Source organism: Anneissia japonica, unplaced genomic scaffold (assembly GCF_011630105.1).
Source record: "Anneissia japonica isolate Jap-2015-1 unplaced genomic scaffold, ASM1163010v1 scaffold694_len1028156_cov167, whole genome shotgun sequence".
Classification (NCBI taxonomy): Eukaryota; Metazoa; Echinodermata; class Crinoidea; order Comatulida; family Comatulidae; genus Anneissia; species Anneissia japonica.
Window position 1 is genome coordinate 861,542 of NW_022727885.1, and position 12,996 is coordinate 874,537.

The 12,996-nt window shown below is 35.2% G+C and overlaps 1 protein-coding gene across 7 annotated transcripts in view; it reads right to left on the minus strand.

The window, feature by feature from the left end:
- Window positions 1–9,853: 9,853 nt before the first annotated feature.
- Window positions 9,854–12,996, minus strand: part of LOC117113839 — a 45,466-nt gene continuing 42,323 nt past the window's right edge. For all 7 annotated transcript variants that reach the window (XM_033257291.1, XM_033257288.1, XM_033257292.1 and 4 more), the window contains exon 6: window positions 9,854–12,375. In XM_033257291.1, coding sequence (XP_033113182.1) covers window positions 10,664–12,375 — 1,712 coding nt within the window. In that variant the 3' untranslated portion in view covers window positions 9,854–10,663. The remainder of the gene's footprint in view (window positions 12,376–12,996) is intronic.

A 12,996-nucleotide genomic window follows, 5' to 3' on the forward strand; every position in this document is an offset into this window, starting at 1 on the left:
TAACAAATTGGATAGAAAGAGAGAAGATAGCAGTTAGATTCGCCACTGACTTACATGGCCAGATGAATGAAAATACTGTACTCAATCGATGTGCCACCAAATCGTAACCAGCGTTCACCATGCCCTCACGATGTCACCGGGGACGCAACTGCGAAAAACTATTTTTGGCAGCTAAGGGACGCTACCAATAAATAATCAACAAACTGCTGGGTTGCTGGGTTATTTTGAAAGGTACTACATGGCTGAAATATTTTTTATTAGGGGTTAATTGGTAAAAATCTCACACAAAACATACGACGTCACTGACAAAGCCGAAGACGGCAACTCGATTTTTAGATTAATTTTCCGAATAAAGTTGTACTAAATAACTTTTAATGACGAACTATTATCTTAAGTTTTCTTTGTGGGTCATTCAACTGTCATTTTATCTTTTTTTCGGTAATATTATCATTCTCACTAAACTATAAAACACCCACATAACAACGTCACGTTAGATCGGTCGGTGGGGCGCCGTGGTGATGACGGTACGGTCAATTTTCGTCGGAAGATGATAAACAGTTTCATTGAACTAAATTCTTACTTATGTTAACAACCTGCTTATCTAAGATTATACTGACACTGGTTTCAAATGAAATAATTGATAAATTTGTTTTATATCAATGTTTGTCTTAAAAAGTACATAACAATTTGTCACAAATACGTATGCAACAATGCACAGGGACACCACGCTGTTTTAATTTTTTCTTGAAATCTGCATGCCTGATTACCATCATTATACACAGTACAGTAGATTCAAGTAAGATGTTTCAAATGATATAACAAGGTATGTATGTATGTATGTATGTATGCCTTTGAAACAGTTTTTTTTCCGAGTTTTATTTCCCTTAACGTCGACTCCGTTTTAGAAAGCACATTGTTCAATCACACAACCTTCGCGCTCCCACATCAGTTCCCCCATTTAAGGACATCTAGATTCGCCACAGACTTACATGGCCATTTAAATAAAAAATCTGTACTCAATCGATGTGCCACAGAATCATAACCAGCCTTCACTATGCCCTCACGATGTCACAGGGGACGCAACTGCCAAAAACTATTTTTGGCAGCGAAGGGTCGTTACCAATAAACAATCAACTAACTACCGGGTTTCTGGGTTGATTTGAAATGTCCTATATGGCTAAACTATTTTATACTTAGGGGTTAATTGGTAAAAGCCGCACACAAATCTTACGACGTCACTAACAACGTCGGGGACGGCAACTCGATTGTGAGTATTCATTTTCCGAATAAAGTTATACTAAATAAGTTCTAATGACGAACTATTTTCTTTATTGGTCATTCAACTCCGTGATATTATCATTCTTAACAATCTATGAAACACTCACATAACAACGTCACGTTAAATCGATCGGTGGGGACGCCGTAGTGACGCCGGTAAGGTCAATTTTCGTCGGGAGGTATCCAGATGATAAACAGTTTCATTGGACTAAATTCATGCTTATGTTTACCACCAGCTTAATATCTAAGATTATACTGACACTGGTTTCAAATGAAATAACTTACAACTTTGTATGAATGTTTTAATAAGTACATAAAACTATGTCACAAATACGTATGCAAAAATGCACAGGGCCACCACGCTGTTTGTTCATTTTTCTTGAAATCTGTATGAATGATCATCATACACAGTATAATAGATTCAAGTAAGATGTTTCAAATGATAATTATAAAAATGTATGTATGTATGTATGTATGCCTTTGGAACTGTTTTTTTTCGAGTTTTATTTGCCTTAACGTTGACTCCAGGATTAATCACACAACAGTATCATTGTTAAAAGAAAATCACGGTCAAGTAGTTATAAATCACCTAAAATCACCTTATTTTGCGAATTAGCGCACCTCAATTGATAGTCGAGCCTCCCACTTCACCTTCGCCCCCCTCCATCAGTCCCCACACTTCACCTTCCGTCCCCATCAGCCCCCTCCAATTTCTGTAGAAAATCACGAGCCAGCACCGAGCTATGACCATATCTATTTCGTAGCTCATTCTTAGCCTTCTAGTATGCCTTATCTGTTTGCAGCAGCAAATAGTTGATAACCAACGACTTGGCTTTCTATCCATATGCTGTCTTAACAGGCGGAGCTTTTCATTGCTAGTGACTGCTTTTGTCTTTATAAGTGCTGAAAAAGAAGCTTCCCAAGCTGGAAATTTAAGTGGATCCCCATCAAACTTGTCTACATGAACATGTGGCAACTTGAATGAATCAGTCAATTGTCGAACAAGCCACAAATTCTCGTATTCTGTGAGCATTTGTTCCCTCCTTGCCACATGAGTACCATCACATGCACTAACAAAAACTTGACTTTGCCTTTGAGTTGAGTCGACAGATGTAGCTGCAATCCTGGGCAAGTAAGTTAAAGTATCAGGTAGTATCATATTCTATTGACAGCTTTTTCTCTGCCAACTTCCTCTCAATTCCAGTAAAACTAATTCCTGCTACCATTACTGCAGCTTCTGCTTCTAGTAGTTTTACCTTTTCTCGATTGCTACTACATGTAGCTGATGACTTAGAATAATTATTGAGAACAATGGGCTTGAGAAGATCTAGATGATGCAACGGAGACTAACAGAATTCGGAGCTGAATGAGACGGTGTTTTGTCTGTCTCATGTTGTTCAACTAACTTGCTTACTTCTTCACAAGTAAATTTCATCATATTATTGTACTCCATCCCTTCAATCTTTGTTAGGACAGCTTCAAGGCGTACATATGCCTGATGAAGTGACTTCTCTTGATTTGACATATCAATAAAGTTGAATTCTCTTGACTCGCTATCATTTATCAATTTGATCAACTGGATCAGTCATCCTGCTCATTCACTGGCTAATCAACCACATAAAATTACAAGATTCCAAGCAATACAAATCTGAATCCAATTCCACTAAACTAAAACTGCTGTTTCGTTTAATGATTTCAATTTTACTGTCACATAGCATTAAGGGAGTTGATATGAACAAATACTGAACAAACACAGCTTGACAAGTGCAGTGGTTGCTGTCAAAACACTTTATTTCTTTCACTGAATTGCTCACTGACAACTTTCAGGATCAACAACACAACACTGAAACCTGGTGAAATCATTCATGTTCATAACAACACAGTGGCTTAACTTCAGCTGCCTAGAACACACAGCCAGTCATGCTTTCATAGTATATTGATCACCTGTTACCCAGGCATGTAGACATTACATAATCACCAATAGCCACACTAGGTCAGTGTTACATAACAACTTGTAACATCTCAGCATTTACAAATAATAACTTAAAAATTAAAATATATAATTAATTACCACACAATTAATTGAATTATCTTTCTTTTTTCATGGTATATGTGGCATCATTTGAGCTTTAAGTGGTTCATTATTTGATCAAATGATGCAACCAACAACCGATGAATATCAAATTATGAAAAGAAACTGATATTATTATTTCGAACAGAAGATACGCAAAGTAGATTTATCACAATTAGTTTATCTGTTAATATTGTATTGTACCTACTAGGTCAGCAACAGCTGAGCCTTAGCATAGATCCTCCAGTTCAAGTTCTAACGGCTTACCATACTTTAATTAATGGAATAGGGTTAGTTTTATAGAGCTACATCAATTTATATGTTCACATTACTTTATCACAATATCGACTCAAATAGCTCAATCACCAAGCGCGTTTTACATGATGCAAGTATACTAGCCCAACAATTTTTTTTTTACTTTTTTTAATTTTTCATGTTAGTTCATTGTCTCCTCAAGCCCACTGTGTGTAAATCATGTAGTTTACCTTATAACCCATAAAACAATTCAGTAACAGTAAAGACAATGTCATACAACTTATATTCACAGTAATATATAAGTCCCGTTATATTTTTTCTCATATTTTTTTATTTTTTTATTTTTTTAAAATTCTTTATTGCCAGAAACACAACAACAACAAACACATAGGGTCAACTCAGGGAGTAGGCAGGAACCAAAAAGTGAACTAAATCACTGTAACAAAGTTAAGATTCCATACTCTCTGAGTAGCAAAACAGAACGTTCGGGAATGGGAACGTTACATGCAGGAAGATCGACACAAGGGGGAGTAGGAGTACCAAAGACAGAAACAAAAAAAATCATTAAAAGAGTTAGCGATGACAGAGGGTGAAGATACGTGTGAGCCATTAATGTTAAAGGACAGGGGGACAGGTGAGCGTTTACGCTCTCTAATAAAGTGCCAAAAAGCTTTACGCGTGTAATCGCTGGTAAAAAGTTTGTTAACTTAAGAGTAATACGACTTATTACACATTCGTTTAACTACGTTACGGGTAGATTTGTATTCATTCCAAGCAGCTAGTGAGCCAATGCGCTTAGCCTTTCTAAACAATCTATGTTTTTTATTAATGCATTTTCTGATGTCCCTGGTAACCCAAGGAGAATGTTTCCTCTTTTTACTGGATTTTAATGGAACAGAGTCGCGAATTATTGCAGAGAGGATGTCCAAAAATCCGTCCCATGAATTATCAACTGAGTTTTCAACCATGAAGACACTCCATGGGGCAAGGTGAATAAGTTGATTAAGATGGTCGATATCAGTTTTGTGATAAGCTAAAAAATTACGGATTAGAGATTTTGAACGCTTAACGGAGATTAAAATATTGAAGGAGATTGCAAGGTGATCACTCACAACGGGTTATCAGTGACATTAAGAGAGCATAAACGTTCAGGTCTATTAGAAAAAAGAAGATCAATTATTGTACCAGTTGAGGGATCATGGGGGTTAGGCCTGGTGATTTCATTAACAACCTGTGAACAATCAAGTGCATTGATTGTGTCGATAAAATTATTGGGTATAATATTTGCATGATTCCAATTTAAATTAAAGTCTCCGATATATATTTACTATCGTACTTAGGTAAATAAGGTAGTAAAAAAACAAGAAAATTATTACTAAAATCATTTCAAAATGATACAGGGAATTAGGTGGACAATAACAAACGGAAAAGAGCATTTTACAATTACCAACTGAAATAGAAAAACATGTAATTTCATGAGGCGTAGACTCGAGTTCATGACAATGAATTGGATTCAGTTCAGTCGTTATAGCTGCAAGCACACCACCTCCTTTCTTGGTAGATCTGTCTCTTCGGATTAAAAAATAATCCTGAGGAAATCCTAAAGATGAAGTTAAGTCATCAGACGTGAGCAATGATTCGGTTATGGTTAAAATATCAATGCACTAAAACAGAGAGAAATGCTTGAAATTGGGTGGTTTTGTTCCGTAGGCTGCGAGCATTCATGTTCACACGGTTTATACTTAATGATGCTGAGTGATGATGTTGCTGTTGCTCCTGTAGTCCAGGTCCATTGTGTTGAGCAGGTCCAGGGTTAGGATGAATGTCGCCGTCACGTGACAGACTGTAGAAATGACATGATGCAGTTGAGTTTGAGTAAATGACATGAGGGGGTCTTTGGAATTTGCGCTTGATGAACGGATGGTATAATGTATTTTGCAAAAAACATACAAACTGGACGCCCATATGGTTTAATAGGTCTTTAAACGAAGCAAGATGACACTTGTTAAAAAATAAACTCACAGCTAGGATCACAATTCAGAGTGGAGTCACCCCCCCATATATGGGGGTTGAGTAGATATAACATTGCGTCGTGATACCGCAATAATGTAAAATATATAGTTGTCTTTAGTGCCACTGCCAGGTGGCTCCGAATGATTTGGCTTAACGGAGACGTCATAGAACAGGTGTGACGTGGTATCGATGGAATTATCAAAGTACAAAATACTGATGTCGCAGCCTGATACAAAAAGAGATATAGAAACTGTAGTTACCGGATGATCGGCACTGTAAAGTTCACTGTTCACATAAATAATCATAGAGCAAATGGTAAAAGCGAAAAATTGAAGATATAAAAACTTGCACTTATCCATAGTAGTAAAACGACAGCAAAATGTACAAACGGCAAAAATATCAAAATACATACAAAATCAATTTCGTCAGGTAAAAATCGGGTACATTACAGTTAAGAACTTGGCAATTTAGTTTAAAACTTGTATTAAAACTGGAAAAAAGCGTCCACAACCTTTAAAGGCTTCTAGGCTCAGGGAGTGCCCATAAATCAGCAAGTGCTTCGGTCAATGACCTCACAGTCAAGTATTAAAAATGCCTTGAGAAGAATAGAAACATCTGTGTCTAGAGTTAGACACGTTCGATATAAATTAATGATATGGATTTTGTAGGGCAAACTAAATTATTGATCGATATTTATCTTATTATTATTTAATATTAGTATTTACTACGATATAACATTTGTTTTTATTGCTCAATAATTGTATGGCTCGGATTTAGTAGCCTTTTGTAGTTCCAGCACATGTTCTAAACAAAGGTAATCTTAAACACTAACCTAGCCGATAACACAATAATGATAATTTTTTTAATCAACAGGTACCATGGAGAAAGTCTTCTTCTATCGGCCCCTGTACGTGCAATATGTGTTTCCAACATTGGCTTAAATTTATAAAATTATAGGTTTATTTTTATAATAAACTTACTCCATGAATATGTAATATAGATTTGATATAGGCCTATATCTGTCTCTTATACACATCTAGATGTGTATAAGAGACAGGCTTAAGGACAAGTCTAGTAGCCTTNNNNTATTTCCATTTTTGATATTCCAGCAATTTCGCTTGACGAGTCCTAACGTCTTATAAGATTTTGTAATTATTATGTTAAATATGTTTATTAAATTTAAGCTTAGAGTCGATAATTATACCAAGATCACAATGAGAATTTACATTGTCTAAAATATGATAATAAATATACCAAGCCTATAAGGAAATAATTGTTGTTTGTTATTAATACAAATACAGTATTTAAAACTTTATATTTACCTAAGCTAAGTACCATATGTCAAGTATTGCACCATTAGTTAAGTTTATGTAGATCATCTTGTAAAAGGCGTGGATTTAGAAAGTTTATAAATGAGGAGTTTGTGGTCAACAGTGTCAAAAGCCTTTGGGAAATCATTGCATGCGACGTAACATTGTGTTTTATTGTCAAATGATTGATATGTAATAGAAAATAATGTTAGAAGTTTGTTAGTACAATGATCTATTTGGTATGAAGAGCCATGCTGAGTTGAGGAGAGAACGGGTGAGACGTGTTGAAATTAGTGGTTAAAAATTAAACGTACAAATGGTTTAGCTTAGGTTGGTAGAATTGATATTGGGTGGTAATTAGTGACTTTTTTTCTACCTGTTTTATGTATGGGGCATGTACTAGCGATTTTCCATGCTTGTGGGAACGTATCGTCACATATTGCCCAATTGATAATAGTAGGCCTAAGTAGTGCTTTAGAGAGAGGAGTTGCATTGATTTTCAGCAGTCGTGGTGGTAGTTAGAAAATGAGAGTGTTGCTCTGTGGTAGTTTCAAAAATTTCATAAATAATCTGTAATATTGTTACCAACAATGATTGTATTCAATAATTTATGGGGAAAAATTAAAGACCAAAACTGAAACTTAGGCGTAATGAAATATCATCAAAATTAATAGTAGGAGAAAAAACCCGTTAACTCGCAGCTTCACTGTGCTGAATTGCGTATGGCCGTGGTCCGTGACTACATAGTGGCTGTAAAGATGCGCTTATTGTAGCTACATGTTCACCTCATTCCACTAACGACAAGGCTGAAAAGAACCCAGACTCACTTTATTGCATCCTTTTACGGAAATTCGTTGCTCGTACATTGTTAAAACTATCAAAACTGGTTAAAATAGAAATATGTACAGTCCAGTTTGAAAGACAACAAATATTTACGTTTAAAGGAGTTATTTAAAAAAGGGATACCAGATGAATGCAAATAATACATTGTAATACATTATTAAAACTATTAAAATTGGTTGAAATATAGAGATGTACAATAAAGTTTGAGAGACACTAAATTAGTTACGTTTAAAATTATTAAAAATTGGATAGAAAGAGAGAAGATAGCGGTTAGTACGTAAACGGCCGCACCCGTTGGATGTGATTGCATTTTAGATTATCATAGAGGGGGTGGTTATGATCTTCCAGAATAGAATGGAACAATCAATTTAAGTCCTTATCCAAGTAGAGATGGTTCTAACAACCGAACCCTTTGCAAAAAGCGACTGTAACAAGTGCCGATGTTAAGGCTATAGTTAGCGGGCGCATCTACCTTAATACTACTCGGCCACTCTACTTGCCCCTATTTATGTTTTAAACTATCCCAGACTCGTACAGTTAGGCGTGTAATGAAATATCATCCGAAACAACATTATATAGGCTTAACCTATGCTTTTAATGTTTGGTACTTTTGTGATCCATAGGTGCCACGAAACACATAATTACCGGAAAATTCCGACAGAAACCTAAGGGTATACCTTCTGAGGTTTCGCTAAAAAAGGAATATTTTTTATGGTTTTTTTTGCCCATTCGTATAATAATTGTACCCAAGGGGTACAATTTTTATAGTATGAAATATTGCCAACAATGCCAGAATTAATCCTATAATAAATGTATTAGATATTTTCTTGATTAATATTGTATTAGCTTCAATAGGTTTTAAGTGGTATTTGCAACCATAAATACACGTTTTAATTCTATGTAATAAAACAAGAAGCTAAGCAGCTTAATCCCTGTACTTTATTTCATTTTCAAAAAGTAAATATAAAATAAACATATGCAGTTTCACAAACACCGAAAATCTTCTAAAAATTAAAAATTATATTGCAATCAGATCAGACTACATACTGCTACATGAACTCTTAGAATCAACTCGTATAACAATTTCAACAATAAATATTTTTACTATAATAGCTCACAATGTTGTGCAGTGATGGTTAAAAAAAAACTAATTCCAAATTGTTATCTTAGATTATTTTCCCTAATTATAGATGTTTTATCCTTTCATCACTATGTTATTGAACCTAGAAATTCATACAGGATCACATCACGTATGGCAATGATATATGGTTATAAATTTGTAACGTTAAACAGTGGCGTAATACCTAAGTGTTCTTTCTAGCAAAAGCCAGGGGACCCATACTATTCGGGAATTTAGTTTTTTTCCGAAATATTGGACTCTTAAGAAGCAGATTGTGTTAAAAATCAAAATTACCGGACCGTATTTTTTCCACCAGTATTTGGGACATAAGGGGTCAACGATGTTACACCACTGACCGTTATTATAAGCGACATCACAAGCAAAATGTTTTTTTTCCCTATTTTTTATTTTTATTTTTATTTCCTTCACATCCAACAGCAAGTACACTTGCCACTTACAGGATGGAATGATGCTTTATAAAGTAAGTCTTTTTATGAGGCTTAGGGAGTGGAGTTGTTTTGGTCGTGAGAAAAAGTCCTGCTGTGACAGGAATTGAACCCAGGACCCTGGGATCAGAAGGCAAGCAACTTAACCACTGAGCTATTCAACTCCACTCTATTCAAAACTGTTGGTATTACATTATAATAACTTAATTATATCTAACACATATTTCGTGTATAATACATGTATTTTCACTTAAAGTTGCATTCATGATAAGCTTAGACATTTTCCGTTTCTTATGCTGTAATACACAATACATTAATAATGTGTTGTAAATCTTTTGTGTTTTATTTTTGTTAGACTCATTCTTAAGCTTTGTCCAAACTACGATATGCCCATATAGTAGTCATGATGTTTCTAATTGTGACCTGAATCGGCCATATTTAGGCATGTCACATGTTTTTGTCAAATACTATTTTGATAGTCTTTGAAAGGGCTAATAACCAAATTTAATTTATTTAAAAAAATTTAATAAGAACATTTTACATGACTTCAGGAAAACGTTCTACTTCTTAATTCACATGGTTGGTTGAGTCAATTAACATGTAAACAAATTATTATAATACTATGTCGTTTTTTAAACCATATTACATAACATTTTAAAGACTATTAAAATTCCTAGTTGTATATTGTATTTCACAGGCTTCCAACAATAATTTTAGAATAAAAATAGATACTGTTTCTGTTGTTGTTTTTTTTTTAATATTATTCATATCAATAACGTTAAAATGATTTACATTAAAGTTTTTCTATCAGTATTGGCCTTAAATGTATTAAACATAAAAAATAAAAGTTTATCAATTAATATATACAACATGTATAATATAATATATCCAGACCTTTATAATCTAAAACCAATCTAATACGAGTACTACCGTACTTAGTATGCACATCTACATTGAACACCGGTATGGAATTATCATGCGTTTGAAAGCAAATCGATGTTGTTGTTGTTTTGGTTTTAATACATCTTTGAAGTGACTGTTTTAAACAATCCGAGAGGAAAGTCGCAAATATAATGAAACATTGCAGAAATGAAGTACTCAATTATTGGACAACGACAATAATTGATGGTGTTGCATCTTTTCATTTTAAACTTGCCAATTCTGTATGAAGGTGTTGTATAAATAGTATTTTCATAATACTTGTTGCAATTGTGCATTCTATGCCATACGCTCGTTGCATTATTTTCTCTTTTTAACGTCTAACATTATTTTGGTTGCTATGCTATTCATAGTACGTTTATAATTGCTCTAATGTCTCTATACGTTCCTAAACCTTCGAAATTTCAAGACCCTCGAATAAATCCATGTCAGACCCCAAATCTCCTGAGGGGTAGTTAAAGTTGCCTTCAAAGTAGGACCCCGGCAGGTTCGGCATGTAGTTATCGAATTCTAGTTCATTTTCCTCTTGATATATTATCATGTCACCGCAGAGTTGTGAATTGGATGGGAATTTGTTGTTATTAAAAGAATTCGGGCGATTGGTCGGCGTTTCAGGAAGCCTCCTACGCGTAGGACTGGAATTTGTACTCCCATCCCCGTTTTCAGAAATGGTCTTTGTGAGACTTTCATCGCTTAGAAATACCTGCCTCCACATATGCTTCTCACCTTTCCCTTCGTATTTTCTCATGGGTGACGGTTGTTCATCACTGAACATACAGTCTTGTGAGCTTGTGCTGTATATTGATAATCTCATACCATTCGCATCCGACTCAGCAGATGATAAACATTCGGTAGACTTGCGCTGCCGTTTAGCTGCCTTCTGTTTCAGACGCCTCACTGGCCCACCAGGTGGTGACTCCCTCGTTACAGACATGGCACTAGCGACACTTTCCGATGGACTCATTGGCTCTTCGCCTATTCTCTCTTCATTCGTAGCTTCAAAGGTTTCCTCGTTGATTGTCATAACAACGTTTTTATTTGAGCTCAAACGACGGGTCTTTGGGACCTTCTGTCGATTTGGAGTGACAGCACGATGAGGTGATTCAGGCTCCGGTTGTTCAATTTGAAATTCATAGAAAGCTGGTCGAGGAGTCACGGGTAACCTTCGTGGAGCACGAGTTGTAGGACTCCTAGTATCGCTCTCCACATTTTCTGAATGGACAACGACCTGTGTTTCTGAAGGAGTAGCTGATTTATCAAGATTAATCAAGTGAGTTTCCGGTAGCATACTACTAATTCCACAGGTGCTTTGTGACCTCTGTTGCTGAGTCGGGTCCTCTTTATCACCATCACGTTGGCTATTCTTCTCATGATTAAGACTCAAACTTCTGGTAATGGCAAATCCAAGTGGCGTTAGGTTTCCTTCTCGATTGATATACGGGGCTGAAAATTGAAAGTTTGATGGTAACGTGTTAGATGAATCACAGCTATTGATTGAGGTTTGACGAGAATATCCACTTGGTCTCTCCCGCATTGTATATTTAATTTGTACATCTTGAAGACGGCTACTGCGACTACCATCACTAGTAAACGAATACCTATGATTTCTTTGGCCATCTGGAAAACGGTCGTCGAATGAAGCATTTATTTTTCCTGTAAACGATTGATCTTGTCCCAATGGGTCTTTACGACAGTCGTCGCTTTCTACGGAGATAAGGCGATGAGGGAACTCATTTGAATGATCCTCCTCCTTGGCTAGATAGATGTGACTTCTGTCACTGACTTTTCCGTCAGGGTTCCCTCTGTCGTCCATATCACTAGGCAAGTCACTCTTGTAAGGACGATGTACCGGCGAACATTTATCTTGTTCAGACGGAATTGAAAACTCCGCTGATTTAATTCGTGGTTTGATGTTTCGTATACATTCTATCATTACACCACTCTTAATGTAAGTGTAAGTTACAGCAGTGACTGTTATAAAAATTACAATAACACATGCAACGATTCCTACTGTCATTATAGTACTTCCAGAAAACTGATCATGATCTACGTTCTTGGACACAGGTAGCTTCTTTGTGGTAACTAATACATTATCATTCTCTGAAAAGAGAAGAAATGTAATATATTATTATTTGTTGATATAATCATTGTCATAAAAGCATTGAATTGATATGAACATTTCCAACTTATATTAACGCCCTCTATAGTTCTATAATAAGAATAAACTCCACCGAATAGGCTCCACCGAAACACTAATAATAAATATGACCAGTAGTGAAATTATGTAGATTATCATTAAAAATAGACAAGAATATCAAAATATAAATTTACAGTATGAAACTTTAATACAGAGTTTAACTCAAAAATTTCTTGCAATAATTAATAGTGTCAAATATTTATTTTTCATAGCAATAGTTTAAAAGGGTTATTTTACCGTGCATTGGACTAGAATTTAGTACAATATATGTTTAGTGTGTTCAATAGTCCTAATATGTTTCCATTATTTAGCATGTTACTGTGATAACCGAAAGGTCAGCATGATCGTTGACTTTAGCTTTCAGTGAAGGCGCACAAACTATTTAAATTCTCTTAAAATTCTCATTCACTGGATTAGGATTTAAGTATTAGTCAAATACTTTTGGTTTTCTATCATAACCTGAAGGATAGCTTAAAAATACATGGGCTAAATAAATTATGAATTATTTACCAATACTATATAGT